This window comes from Sciurus vulgaris (genome assembly GCF_902686455.1).
Source record: "Sciurus vulgaris genome assembly, chromosome: 8".
Taxonomy (NCBI): domain Eukaryota; kingdom Metazoa; phylum Chordata; class Mammalia; order Rodentia; family Sciuridae; genus Sciurus; species Sciurus vulgaris.
This window is the reverse complement of record NC_136468.1, coordinates 40,251,611-40,267,815: the sequence shown is the minus strand read 5'-3', so window position 1 is coordinate 40,267,815 and position 16,205 is coordinate 40,251,611. Positions and strand designations below refer to the sequence as shown.

The following is a 16,205-nucleotide window of genomic DNA, read 5'->3' as shown; positions in this document are numbered from 1 at the left end:
CTTACTATGTTTTGACATCTTTCTTGGTGGGTAGGGAAGGTATGCGCTTAGGAGACTGCACCTCTTAAAGATATCAAATTTCTAAAGATAGTAAATCTTTTACCTAGGAGCATGTTTCTCATATTCAAGCCAATTATTTCCCTTATCTAACTCCTGTACACCAAGTTAATAATCCCCTCCCCTAATCAATCCACGACCATGTTCCAGACAGGAAAGAAGAGTCCTTAAATATTAGCCCAAAGTTAGCAACTTATATAATGGGAACGCTCCTTATATATTATTGTGAAATGAATAGCACAGTTATAGGACAGACAAGAGAAACAGAATTAGTCAAATTAATTGAAGAGGAAGAAATGAAAATCTGTGTATTTACAGATGATAGGATGAATAACTAGTTAAGAAAATCAATCATAAACTAATGCAAACAGCAACAGAATTCATAAATGGTACAATGTAAAAAATACAAAATATCAAAACCATCCACACACACACACACACACACAAACAACAACCCATTAGAATATAAAATGGGAGGGAAGATCACAAACACTGGAAGAAAATATGAGTTGAGTAATGAAAAGAATTCCTATGTTCTGGAAATCAAGGAAGTTTTTCTTTTTATATTTTTAATTTTCAACTGATACTACAATTATACATATTTATGGGGTACAATATGACATTTCAAAACATGTACAAAATGTATAATGATTATATAGTTATATGTATAATGTAAAAATCCTTTCCAAGATGATAAAAATCTAAAAACAATGACTATATAAAAGCAGAAATCTTCTGCATGGCAAAAGAAAAACCTGCATGGAAAAGATATAAACAAAATCAAAGACAAGAGACACATTCTGTAAATTATATAAAAAGCTATAAAAATCAAAATAAAAGGAACCCAAAAACAATAGAAAAATGGGTAAAATATATGATCACCTAACTCACAGGAAAAAATGTGAATAAATGATTTCTAAATATATGAAAAGGTGCTCAATCTCATTCATGAGAGAAAAGTAAAATAAACCCTCATGGACATACCAAATGCTGTCTATCACACTGACAAAAATTCAAAAGTTGGGTAACACATAGGCATTCACATTCTTCTGTTGGTGGAATTGCAAAATAATAACCTCTATGGAGGACAATTTGTCAATATCTAACAAAATCACAAATGCCTATGTTCTATCCTGCAATTCCACACCTAGGAATCTACAACAACACAATGCAAAAAATATGAAAGGGACAAATACAAAGTTATTCATTATAGCACTATTTGTAACAGCAAAAGTTTATAAATAACTCATGAAAACAAGGAAGATATCTATATTCCTGTGATGGTTAATTCTGGGTGTCAACTGGATTCAGACCCTGCGTGTCCAGATAATTGGTCAAATGTTATTCTAGGTGTTTCTTTAAGGATGTTTTTGGATAATAGTTTAAACTGGCAGACTGAATAAAGTAGAATACCCTTCCTAAAGTGAGTGGTCCTCATCCAATCAGTCAAAGGTCTGAAGAGAATGAAAAGGTTGACCCTTCCTTGAATAATCAGAGAATTCCTCTTGCTTGACTGCCTTCAAACATGCATTAGTTTTTTCTGGCCTTCAAGCTTAAGCTGAAACACTGGCTCTTCCTCTGTCTTAATGGTCTTTGGACTGGCATTCCACTATTAGTTCTTACAGATCAATACCTTGCTGTCTTACCCTGTGTTTTAATCAGCTTTTGTCTCACTGTGACCAAAACACCAAACAAGAACAACTTAAGAGGAGTAAAAGTTTATTTGGGGTTCATGGTTTCAGAGATCTCAGCTCATAGCTGGCTGACTCCATTGCTCTAGGCTGAAGAAGAGACAGTAAATCATGGGGGAAGGACCCCATGGAGGAAAGTTGCTCAGCTCATGGTGAGGTCAGGAAATGGGGGCACAGAGAAAGATGCACGCTTCCAGGGAAAGCCCCTAGAGATGATCCCTCTCCTCCAGTTGCACCCCACCTATCCTGGTTCATCCATTTAAACTAGGATGAACTGATTAGGTTACAGCTCTCACAATCCAATCACTTTATCTATGAATATTCCTACATTAACACAAGAGCTTTTGGGGGGACACCTTACATCCAAACTCTGCATATCTTGGAACTTGATAATTTCCGTAATTACATGAGCCAATTATTTATAAAAAAAATCTCTTCACACACACACACACACACACACACACACACACATATTGTATTGTTTCTCTGGAAACCCCTTACTAACACAATGCAAAATGGAGTGATCTCCATGATGTTATTAAGTGAAAAGATAGAGAACAGCATATAGTATGCTACTACTTATAGAGATAAGAAAGAGTGGATATATGCGTGTATGTGTGTGTGTGTGTGTGTGTGTGTGTGTGTGTGTGTGCGTGCACACTCGTGTTACTGTAAGTTTGCTTATTTTTGCAAAAAAGAAACGTAGAATACGTAAGAAACAGAACACAGGAATAAATAAAGAAAATGGAAAGGAACTTTGAGTATATCTTTTTACAAAGTTATGACTTTTGAATCACAAAGATTTTATATCCTCCAAAATTAAAAGCAAAAACCTATAAAACTGAAAATGAAGAGAAATTGTACAGCATATTGATAACTTACATATAGAAAAGAACTGTGTCATGCAACTTTTAAGTAGAGTATGTATTTTAAACCTTGGTGGGATGTTCCAACAATAAAATAACTGCAAAGAAATCTTAAACTTTATTCATTTTATTTTTAGAAGATTGATATTGCAAGTTTGAAACCATTTTATGTAAATTGTAGGATAAAATGAATGTGTTGATGTTATTTAGAACTAAGTCTTTCAGTGTGCCAGAGGAGATACAAATACAAAAAAGTTAAGCAAAAGCTGAAATATTTACATATAAATAATGAGATATCCTGGCAATGAACCTGATTTAAAAACCTGATACTAAGATTCAAGATACTAAAACACACAGATTCATTTTGTAATGGATAGACAGTGTTCAAAGGTGATATCAGACCAAAAAAACACTTTTGACTGGTTATCACTGACTACATATGAAATTATATTAATGCCAAAAACAAAAAAGAAAAAACAATGACTGATAAAAAATGGAATAAAAACCCAAAAAGGTACAGTGAAACTTCAAAAAAATTTATTTTTAAAAACCTCACTGGTCTAATTATAATTGAATATTGGACACTAATTACTTATTGTGAAAATTGTTAACAGAAAGAACTATACATATATTATATATTTTTTTTTCATTACACAGTCTTTCTGAATAACATGTAATCATCCTCTATTCATAAAGGAAATCCCTTAGTTTACAAAGAATGCCAACTAATAAATGTCAAGAAATGAAATAAATTAAAAAATCATCATTTTGCTATAGTAAAAGAAATAGTTAATAAATAGAAATAAGCATGATTGAAAGACTCTTGGGAGAATCGATCCACAAGCTAAAATACCACTCTACACATTACTAGTTAACTACAAAAAGAAAAGTTTAATGACAGGACCTAGTAGATACTGCCTTAACCAAATGATAACATTTACCATTTCTAATGGTAGACAACCTAACAATAAGAACCTGTCATATTATGTAAGTACAAAATGTCACCTAATATTTTTTTTTTGCAAAAATATTGATCTGCATCAACTCTCTAGACTCGATTTTCAGTTTTCAAGAATTAAATGAGATTGAGGAAGTATTTAAGTGGCACCATGAGAAAATTAGATAAATTTTCTAAATATCTAATTAGATAAATTCTGAATGTAGGACATAAAACTAATTTTAGATTAGGATATGGATAATCACGACAATTCTCTAGTTCTTCTGTAACTTGAAAAGAAATAATCTCTTAAAAAGAAATCAAGAGAGATAAGGATGTAAAAGGTCTAAAAGAATCCAATTTTTTGTTAGCCTTTCCTAAAGAGACAACAGCCACTGGCAGCATTTGTTGAAATAATAGATGAGCAGCAAAGGATAGAGTCTTCCAGGGCTATCAGAATCTGCTGGATTAGAAGAAAACCAACAGCTTTTGAAGGATGTTTAGCTGATGTGAAAGACTGGAATCTTCAAGAAATCCAAGTATATAGAGAATTACTTCTCTCCATTCTCGTCCTAATTCCCTCTAGAAGTCTATTTACAAGTATGTGAAAGCTGGAGTAGCACAGAAGACTGGGAATGGGACTACAGAGGAGAAAAATATCTCTGCGCTCTTTCTTGGGTTTACATCCCAAGGCTATGAATGGGAGTTGCTCACATAACATACACAGAACAAGATTCACTCTCAAAGTTATTTGAAACCAGAAGTGAACTAACACTATCTAAATAGGCAATCCATCTCCAAACCAGCATGTAACTACTGATGGAATCGAAGTGGTCACTCTCTCATCCTAGCTGGCTGTCGGGGAAAAAAAAAATATGCCCTTTCTGGGGAAAAATAATATTTATACCAGTCTTTTCTAAACATAATGCCAGTATTAAAAAACCACCACACATACAAGCAAGCAGGAAAAAAATTTACTTATAATCAAAAGAAATAGAGTTGAAAGAAACAGACCTACAGATAAACCATGTTATAATAAGCAGAGATGACCTTAAAAGTAACTACTATAAATTTGTTTAAACAAAATAGAAAATAAGCCACAATAAGTGAATACAGAGAACTTTAATTTTAAAAAGTTAAAAAAAAGAACCAAATAATTATTATAGAAAAATTGAGAAAAAAATGGTACACTATAAACACCTCTGTTGGTAATTGATAGAATAAGCCAAAAAGAAAAGAAGTGAAAATATACAGAATATCTGAACAGAGCTCTTAACCAGTTTAAATCAACAATCTCAAAACACAGAATGTAGGATTTTCTGTGGAACTAACGTTTGTTTGAAAAGTGTCATGGAAAACAAAAACAAGAATTTAAAGAGATGTAAGTATTGTGTGCAATGCATGAGTCCTAGTTGGATTTTATGAACTAAATATTTTAGGAAATTAATAAATTATTACATAACATAATGATGTTACTGTGGTTATTTAGAAAATATTTCTTTCTTAGGAGATGTGATGAGGAAAGAAATATCATGTTATCTGCAACTTTCAAATGGTTCACATAAGTGTGTTTATGTGTAAAGATAGCAAATTAATTTATAGAAGGTGTAGGTATATCTTTACTTTTTTTTTTCCCCTGTACTAGGGTTGAATCTAAGGACCTTGTGCATGCCAGGCAAGCACTCTCAAACTGAGCTACATCCTCAGCCCTTTTTAAATTTTATCTTAAGACAGGGTCTTGTTAAATTGCCCAGGCTGGCATCCTGCCTCAGTCTCCTGAGTAGCAGGATTATAGGTATACATCACTTGCCTGATTTTTTTTCTAATTTTTAGTTACTTCATATTACATATTAAATTTCATTATGCTCATAAAGGAAATCCTATATTGAATTCTTCCAGTTAAATAGTCAACAAAATAGTAACAGGGTAATGTCAATGAGGCTTACCTCACATACCAAATGCACTTGATAATTATGTATCTTTAAATTCTTGTTTCTGTTTTCCAGAACACTTGCTTTTTGGGTACTGGGGATTTAACCAAGGGGGCACTTTACTGTTGAGCTATAACCTAAGCCCTTTTAAAGAAAATTTTTTTTTAATTTTGAGGCAGGGTCTCTCCAATTTGGTTAAGGCCTTGCTAAACTACTGAGGTTGGCCTTAAACTTGCAATCCTCCTGTCTGTCTTCCGGGACACTGGGATTACAGGCATTCACCACTGAACCTGGCTCACAAGACTCTTCAGATAAATGTAGGTTCTGCAGAAGATTCCACATTCTAGATATGTATATATGTAATATGCATATTTATTAAATAACATATCTTGCCACTGTTCTTTTTTCACAGTTTACCTGAATTATTTTTTTCACCAGTTTGCCCTAAAAAATGACCTCTTTCAGAACACATGCAAATACAATAATTCTTGATAAAACATAAATCCAAGGGTAGGAAGAGAAGAGGAAAGTAAAAGGCAGATTCATTATACAAGCAGAAGATGAGAACAAACACTCCTATGAGACTACCATGTATCAAGTCCATTTAAGAAATAAAGTTTGAGGGCTTGTCTGCTATATCAGAATACTAATTTAAAAGCAGTATTGCTAAAAGCCAAGAATGGTGGCCTTAGACTGTAACAGTGCTGATTTCTTGACTGGATTACATTATTTTTTTCCTGTTACAAGGGAAATACTTGGCTTACCTTATTTTGTTTTTTCGCTTGATGAAGAAAATGGATAATCTGTAGAACAGATTTATAACTATTTTTCCTCTAGAACCAACAAAGAAAATCATTTAATTCCTAACAGCCCATCTCCTGTTTTTCGGCTCCTTCCTTAGTTGCCCGATTCACTGTTATTCTGACTCCACAACCCACTGTTAACACCTCTTCACTGCTCTCACTCACCTCACATGTTTTAACTCCTTTCTTACCTGATCATCAAAATCACCTCAATGTACATACACATCATCTCCCTTGCCCTGCTTGAGTCATTATACTTATCTGAATATTAATTAGTACACTGTGCTATCTATTCACTCTCTCATTTTTCCAAGAAAATTGTTTAACTTTGTGCCTTGATTAGTGCAGCAATCTTCTAACTGGTTTCCTTATACCTTTACCATTCCTATCGCATAATCTTAACATGGCAATTACAAATTCTTGACATACTGTAAAAGGTTAATAAAATGTCTTTCTTCTGTCACAATATCCAATAACTTCCTGTCTCACTCAGAATAAAAGCATTAGTGAAAAAATTCAGAATTTTAAAACTTTTAAGATATTTTTAAATATTAAGTATTCACTTTTATTGACTCCAAATATAGTTATCTCAAGAAATTTCTATAATTTATTATGCATGTCAAGTATTAAGTCCTTTCTGTTTTAAAATGTTTAAATCTTATTAAAAGTCTTATTAAGTTTTCCATCTTAAAAAAAAAAAAAAAAAAAAAAAAAAAAAAAAAAAAAAAAAAAAAAAAAAAAAAAGTTTTCCATCTTAATGTTCAAATATGTTACATGTATTTAAAAACCATATTTCAAAAAATTTAAACAGAAAGTTAAAAGCTATGTCAAAGAAAAACATTTTCACTGAAAAAAATAGATGAAATAAACCTAGGAAAAGTGAAGCAAGTGAGAAAAGAGGTTGTTTAAGTGACATTATCTATTTTTTTGTTCATTCCATGTTTTTTATTGGTGCATTATAGTTGTACATCTGTTTAAAAATATTTCCTGTTTTCCATTTCGGTGCAATGAATTATACACAGCATTACTTAAGAGTAAAAAGTTAAAAGAATACATCAGAAATCAAAAATGTTAGTTTATAAGAACACTCACCTACAACACCATTCAATGCGACCTTCACCTTCACAGGTTTTTGCCCAATGATTATCTGCCAAATTTTTCATTGCAACAGCATATTCACAAAGTGTTTCCTCATCTTCACAGTGTTCTCGCCAGATCTTATCAAAATCTCCCACTAAAAACAAAGAAAAAAATACTGAGTTAATTTTGCTTAAACATGTGTAACCTAATTTCACTAAAATCTAAAAGTTTAAAAATAAGTATAAGAAGTTTAAAACTATGTTTTAAACATATTTTAAAAGCTCCTTTGTGTAAATGGATGCATCATTTCTATTATGACAATTTGATAAATTTTACCAGTTTGAACAGATGGATTTGTAAAATCAAATACAACTGATAAAATATAAATCAATACATGAGTTATTGGTTCATAAATCAAAGACACTGATAGTGGACAACTGATGGCTGGGCAGTCAAGCATTAATTTTCTTATGATCTTGCAGGAATAGGACAGAAACACTTAAATTTGTTTCTTGGTTGTTATTTTCTTAGATCTCTATATACTTATCATGTCCCTATATTTATTATAAAGGGACTGCTAGGTGAGAAGACAACATAAATTAACAAGCAAATAAATATTTTTATTCACACAGTTGGATTTGCTCTTAGACATACTGTAAATAATTATAATCTAATCCTAAGGTTAAAACATTGCTTGAAAGAATTTAGAACTTTCTCCAAAGAGTTTAGCTATTATAAGTGTTCTAAATAAAAACTATAAGCTCACTACATTACCTATCCAGCTACCACTGTTTTAGAAAATTAAATCAGTCATTACATGTAATATAAAATTTGAAACATCACAACGAAGACTGATAAAGAACATCTGGGGAATGATTTGTCCAAATAAAGAACATTAACACAACTTTAAAGGTAAAAAATAAACAAAAGTTTATCAGGGTAGTTTCACTCAATGTCCCTCAGAGACATGTCTTGCCAGAATGAATTGAGAAATATAAGAGATGCCAGGCGAGAGGTGGAGCACACCTGTAATTCCAGTGACTCAGGAGGCTGATATAGGAGGATTGCAGGTTTGAGACCAGCCTCAGCAAATTAATGAGAGCCTAAGCAGCTTAGTAAGACCCTGTCTCAAAATAAAAAGGGCTGGAGATGTGGTTCAGTGATAAAGAGCCTTCAGGTTTAAATCCCCAGTACCAAAAAAAAAAACAAAAAAAAAGGTGAACAGAACAGCCAAATGAGGAGATAGTTATTATGCCAGAGGTCAGAGATCTTTCTTCAAGCAAAATTATTGAATTTCAACTTAAAGAGATTTTTTACAGTAATAACTGATACATCTAAACTAATGTGGAAATTTTCCAATGAATCCCATTACCTGACTATTTTAGGCTCACAGTCTAATAAGTTCTGAGTTGAAAAATCTACTATTAGCTTTCTAGCTTGACCAAGTACATACACTATTCAGTTAAAATGACTGCAGTAGAAGTTGCAACCTGAATACTAACTTTAAACCTCAAATAGAAGGTTTAATATGTGTGTGTTGTGCATTTAAATACTAATATTTCCATTAATCATTAATATTTGTGTAGTGATAGGACTGTCAATTTTTATACAGTGCACTGGCATTATCTGTCAACTAATTTTTTTCTAAATTCTCAAACAAAATTTTTTTCTAAATTCTCAAAAATCCCTCAATTTTAGGAACATCTTTCAGATGTAGCTATCAAATCTCTAAATAGAGGTACAGGATGTCCTCAAACAATGTTTGATTAATAATTCTTTCATAAACCTATTGCAATTCATAACACTATTCCTGACTTTATCCATCAGATTTGATACTAAATGGTTCAGTAAGGCACAGGATAATTTGAAAGTGCTTTATGTTTTGTTGAGATCAATATCAACTCTAAAAGGCCCTTTATTTGAACTTTTTCCACAGCCCTATATAATGTACATATTATATTATTCAAGTTAAACAAAAACTATATGATCAAATATATTTCAGAAAAGCTATGTTTAACACAAACTGAGTTTCTTTTTGATAGACTTTCTGATAGAAAATACAACTGAAGACAAAGACTGGATTAGAAGTACTTATATCTGGAAGAGAAATCCAAATGACAGGAGCAAGAAAGTACACAGAAAGACCAGAAAAGAGAGAAAGTAAATAGCACAAGGGTACACTACTGAAATTGATGCTGTGGGTGACTGAGAAGAACACATAAAGCTTCTGGGATTGTACACCTAAAAGATGGGAAGCTGGAGTATTTTATTAGTTCCTATCATACATGAACCAACAATTGTTAACAACCAGTTAGTCTGCACGTAGGTATTGAATAAGGGGACATTCTCATTGGACTTTAGCAGTGTTACAGAAAGGAAGAACAGAAAAGTAGCATATATTTTATTGTGTATGTTATGTTGAAACTCAATTTATTCTATAATTACCAACTGGCTAAAAGATACGAAGACAAGGCTGGGGAGATAGCTCAGTTGGTAGAGTGCTTGCCTCGCAAGCACAAGGCCCTGGGTTCGATGCCCAGCACCGCAAAGAAAAAAAAGAAAAGATACAAAGACAACCCTAAATATACAGGAACTACTACTCTACAACCTTTTAGACAACCTATGGGTTTTTACATTCAATAAAATTTACATGAAATACTTCTATATGGAGTTTTAAGACCTACTGTGAGCTCCACTGATGTTTTAGGGAGAGTTCAAAATTTGTAGACTTATTCAATTGAAACTAATTATATACAACTTCAATTTTTAATGTTTTCATTAACAGTAGAGTCTACACAATGGTGTCCTGACCCTGGTAATTGTTGTGATTGGTTAATGTACACTTAAATATATAATTGAGAATAAAACAATTTAATACATTTTTATTCTTTTCAACAGACACTTGCTAAAAAAATATATTGTTAAGCACTATAGAGAATAATAAAGCTAATGAGCACACACTAGCAATCAAAAGGAAGGAGAACAACATGTAAATCAAATGTAGTAGATAATACAATAAAAGAGACACGAACCTAACATTCCCTATGTTCCATATGATATCCAGGACCCAGAATTTTAATTCAAGTATTTGTTCAACAAAAATGTATCAAATCCCAGCTACTAGGTATGCATTATGCTACATGTCTGGCAGTTACAGAGTTGAACAAAAACATTTGTAAGTTATGCCCCTTAGTTATAAGAAAATTCTACTTCTGGAATACCTAGAAAGCTTAATGAGGTATTATTTTGAATAAATAAAATTATTAAACAAAACAAAATGGGAAAGATTAAGTTTTTCATAAAGGCTTGTAATTTTTTACAATATTTAAAATAATATATCCAACTTTTAACCATAGTAATTTCAAAATATTCTACGATTTGGGTTCTAAACACCAAAAAAAGTTAATGGTTAAACAGAGTCCAATATATATATATATATATAGCAAATTTCCTCTGCTGACTTGGCCAAATATGTGTGTGTGTGTGTGTGTGTGTGTAAAAGATTGTTTCACTTAGAAAAATACTTTTCATTACAAGAAAAATGAGGAACTAGAATTTCCTGAGGTCTGCTCAAAGGTCCAGTGAATACAGTACAAGTAATGTTTTAAGTATTCAAGTTCAATAACCCACATTCTCAATAAATTAGTAATTAGTCATGCTTTATTTTAACATAATGACATTTGTGAATAACTCAAAATCACTGTGATTAATGACCCATTTTTTTAACTATTTTTTTACAGGCATCATAGAAAAAAATGAATTTCAAAGAGAAAACAGCTGAGATCAGGCACCTTCAGGTTGCTATTATTTCTTATTTTTGAAATGAAATGATTCATAGAAAAGTATTTATATATTCATACTACATATTTCTATATTTTGCACATATAAAGACATGTATTCTCTCAATACATGGCTTCAATATGTTTAATATCAGGTTTTAATTAACAGAGTACTTAATTTTAATAAATCCAATTTTGCAAGAGAATAAGAATTATTTTCAACAAGTATATGCATTTTACTTTGCCCAATTAGAGAATTCAAAAATTACTTTTAGAAAGCACAATTTAGAAAATATATTCTGCAGCCTAACTTAAAATGAAAAGTTAATAAACACTCTAGAACTAAAACATGAAATAAATTTAAAGAAGGAATCAGCAATCATTTGTTCAAATTCTTGAACAAAGGCCACATTAACATGACTTCTATTTATTGTATTTTTCTATATTTACATTGTGAAACACTCATTTAAATTCATACTTTTAAAAAGGAGTGACCCCAATTTGCTAACTTAAGTTTAATCTGGAAGTTGATGAAAAAATTATTCTGAATCCTGGTCTTATATCAAGATAATACTGTAATTACTGACTAAACTCACTTTCACCACATTATATGCCACAACTGAAGAATAAAGAGCTTCTGCCTATCAAAAGATAGTGACAACTAGGAAAGAAGAAATAGTATATTCATTAAATTGAAAAGTTAAAAGTTAAATTTTAATAATTTTGTGATTGCTATGACTTTGTAACTGTCTTTGTAAAATTCAAGTATAAAGAAACAAGAAGCAATTTTTGCCCAGTTCTAAAATCACATTATCCATAAGAACTCGTAGACTATCTCTTTAGAGTTGATACTATCTACCCATTATGAATTAATCCCTCTCCTGCCATCTGGTATAGCAAATTCTTTTTTTCCTTTGAAACATAATTGAATTCATTTACTTTTTTGTTGAGAGGAATTATCTGCCACTTGATCATCTTATAACTCCCCCATATATGCATCTATCATCCTTATAATACTTTCTTACTCATTATATATATTGTCTATTAAAATCAGGTGTGGTTTTTCCCATTAGAATATATAAATTAAAAAGCAAAGACTACTTTTGATTTATATCTTTTATAAATTACAGAGGTTAATCATAGTACCGAGTTGATGGAGGAGACAATCTTTAAATTTTTACTAAATTAAAAATATATACTAAACACCAAAGTTATAGACAAGTCACATTTAGTTGCTAATTTAAAAGTCAGTACATAGCTGTCAAAAAACAGTAGTAACTCCAAAGTAGTAATATTTGAATATTTCAAAATACTATTCTTAAAGTAAGTCTAGAAAGGTTTAGAAAACAAAAACAAAAACAACAAGCTAGAGGTAATTTTTCTGTAAATTCCACTGTTTAAAGCTAATCAAAACTTTTTATTTCACCTCGCCTCACTGTCAACAAAAACTTGGAGCCAGTAGTGTAGTCATATCTATTAAGTTTTTTGATAATAGTGCATAGATCTTTTTGTAAAACCTATAACCCTAAGGAAAAATGATTAATAATCACCCACAACAGATAAGAAGTTACCTGTAAGTGGAGAAAAAAAAAAAAAAAAAAAGGAATAGGTTGTACAAAGGTTCATGCATTTTTACACATCAGGATCATCTGGCATTTAGAAATATGATTTTTCTCAATATCTCTATCTTAATTCTCATTCTTAGATGATATACTGTAACAAATACTGAAGCATAAATCAACAATGACCACTAGTCTTAAAAACAGCAAAATCCTGCCACTCTAACAATGTAGGTGAACTTGGAGGTCATTATGCTAAATGAAATATACCACACAGAAAGAAAAATGTTACATATCACTTATAAAACAGTAGAACTTGGAGAAATAGAGAGTAGGGTGGTAAATGTCAGGGATGGTGATTATCAAGAATACAAGCAACAATAGGTGTTGGAGAGGATGTGGGGAAAAAGGTACACTCATACATTGCTGGTGGGGCTGCAAATTAGTGCAGCACTCTGGAAAGCAGTGCAGAGATTCCTTAGAAAACTTGGAATGGAACCACCATTTGACCCAGCTATCCTACTCCTTGGCCTATATCCAAAGGACTTAAAATCAGCATTCTACAGAGATGCAGTCACATCAATGTTCATAGCTGTTCAATTCACAATATCCAGACTATGGAACCAACCTAGATGCCTTTCAATTGATGAATGGATAAAGAAACTGTGGTATATTTATACAATGGAATATTAGCCATAAAGAATAAGAAAATTATGGCATTTGCAGGCAAATGGATGAAATTGGAGAATATCATGCTAAATGAAATAAGCCAATCTCAAAAAACCAAAGGAAGAATGATCTCACTGATAAGCGGATGATGACACATAATGGGGGGGAGAGGGCAAGAATGGAGGAAGGAGGGACTCTATAGAGGGAAAAGAGGGGTGGGAGGGGTGGGAGGGGTGGGAGGGATGGGGGGAAGGGAAAAAATAACAGAATGAATCAAACAACATTACCCTATGTAAATGTATGATTACACAAATGGTATGCCTTTACTCCATGTACAGAGAAACAACATGTATCCCATTTGTTTACAATAAAAATAAATTTTAAAAAGATTAAAAAAATAAATAAAATAAAAAAAAAGAAATGAGGGGACAGACGTTTATCAAAGGGCACAAACTTTAATTTACAAAATGAATAAGCTCTAGAGATCTAATTACAGCATGGTAACTATTGTTATAACATATATGCTTGAAATGTGCTAAGGGAGCAGATCTTAAGTGTTTTCACACATACATAAAAAAGGGTAACTTTGTCAGGTGATGGATATTAATCAGCTGGACAGTGGGAATCATTACACAAGGTGTACTTCAATAGGTATACTCCTGTCAAAATACCAGGCTATATAACTTAAATATATACAATTTTTTATTTGCAAACCATGCCTCAAAAAAAAAAAAAAAAAAAAAGCAGGTAATAATTCTTCACAGTTTAGCATCAACCACAAAGATTACCAATGCACTATTGGGTTTTTAAATGGTGCAATGCAAAAGAAAATGTTCTACAACTTTATGTATATAAAACTCTTAAAGGTGGAGATGAATCTATAGTAACAAGAGCCAGGTAGGACAGGGAATACAGAGAAACAGACTGCAAAGGAACATGAGGGGATATCGGGGGTGATAGAACTGTTCTGTGTCTTTGATGGTGACAATGATTTCATAGAGGTATCATAAAACGCATGGAATTATTTACTTTAAATGGATGCGATCTTAAGTATATGAAATATAATGGTAAATTTAGGTTTTAAAAATGATGTTCAATGAGCACATTAACTCTGAGATTCATCAAGTTCTCTAAACAAAGCAACCATCAAAAACAACAAAACCCCCAAAGATGAGTATCACAAACAAGTCTTGAACTTTTGGAAATTCAAAACAATTTATTTAATTTTGACTTAAGCATATCACCAAATATAGGCCTTGAGATGCTGTATCTGTAGACAATCAGATTACCAAAGTCAAGCTTAAAGGACCTTTAATGGTCATTTTCTCTAATATGACGTAAGCAGAGAAACTCATGACTGAGTGGGAACAAGTTCAGCTACCATTTCAAGACATTAAAACATGGTTTTCAAAGTTATGCTCCTGAACACTAGAGCACCTTGCCTTTCTTCCTGAGTTTTGAATTTATGAACTTTCACAGCTATGAATAAAGGCCTGCATTAGAGCAAAGTACAATGATTCTACTAACCACAAACAAATGGACATTTGTCAGTCAAATTCAGTTATTTAACCTCTGTAACTGCATTATTTGTTAGATTTCTGGCAGTGGTTCTCAAGCCTGGCTGCCAACTCTGGATGAACACTGGAATCACCCAGAAATTTCATGGAGGGATCTGGAGTGGGAACTGGTTATTTATTCTAGTGTTCCACAGATGAACCCACTGTATATTATGGCTCAAAACAAACTGTCTATGGCAAGGTTGTAAATTCAAATGCCTGGTGAAATAATACAAAGAGCCATGAGGATTGGAGCAAACTAGAGTCAACTTTAATTAAAAAACAAAATAATTCAGGGATTAAACTTTATAGAAAAGAATTTAGCTCACAGTATATCTTTTGTGTTTGGATTAGCCTTTTATTATAAACATATTTATGATAAAATACCTAATTCAAAATGCAAAAGTCTTTGAAGACATTCTGTAAGAAAAATGGAGACAATCAAGAAATATCAGGACCAATATCATCAACATTTGTTATTCCCTTGTGAAGATTAACTATATAGATGTTGTATGACTAAACAGATCAGTTAGTAGTGTAACACTGAAGTTTCAAGCAAAAGGACATGTGGACAGCCCTCTGATACTTAACTTTTATGAGCAAAATATCTATTTAAAGGGAAACTAGGGATAATCAGATGCCCCTTTAAAGGCATGGAGATCAGCAAATTATTCTAAACAATGCCTACAATGGGCATCAGTGTAGCTACACTTAAAGGACCTTACACCAGTACACTGTAGATCAGTGGATTTCTTTTTTCGGTATTGGGGATTGAACTCAGGGGCACTTGACCACTGAGTCACATCCTCAGCCCTATTTTGTATTTTATTTAGAGACAGGGTCTCACTGAATTGCTTAGCACCTTGCTTTTGCTGAAGCTGGGTTTGAACTCAAGATTCTCCTGCCTCAGCCTCTCGAGCAACTGGGATTACACAGGCATGTACCACTGCACCCAGCTAGATCAGTGGTTTTCAACTGTTAAATTTTGCAAGTAGCATAAATTAACCTTAAAAACTTAGAAGACTAATACTAGAGTTGTAAAAATATAAATATAAATAAATATATGCAAATACACAAATTATTACAATTTACCATCAACACACACAGAGACATACATTAAATCCACCACAATGTCCTTATCAGTTTTCATTTTTCTATGGACTTACAAAACCTTTCTTTTTTTTTTTTTAATCTTTGGGCTGATACTAGTATACAGGAACCAGGAATAAGGCAAAGAAAGTAGATAAGTGAAACAGAACTCACTGCATATAGTAAAT

The 16,205-nt window shown here is 32.1% G+C and overlaps 1 protein-coding gene across 1 annotated transcript in view; it reads right to left on the bottom strand.

Annotated features, from left to right (window-relative positions):
• Positions 1 to 16,205, bottom strand: part of SAMTOR (S-adenosylmethionine sensor upstream of mTORC1) — an 87,945-nt gene that overhangs the window by 63,786 nt on the left and 7,954 nt on the right. Inside the window, exon 2 of the mRNA XM_079152059.1 lies at positions 7,378 to 7,519. Coding sequence (XP_079008185.1) covers positions 7,378 to 7,519 — 142 coding nt within the window. The remainder of the gene's footprint in view (positions 1 to 7,377; positions 7,520 to 16,205) is intronic.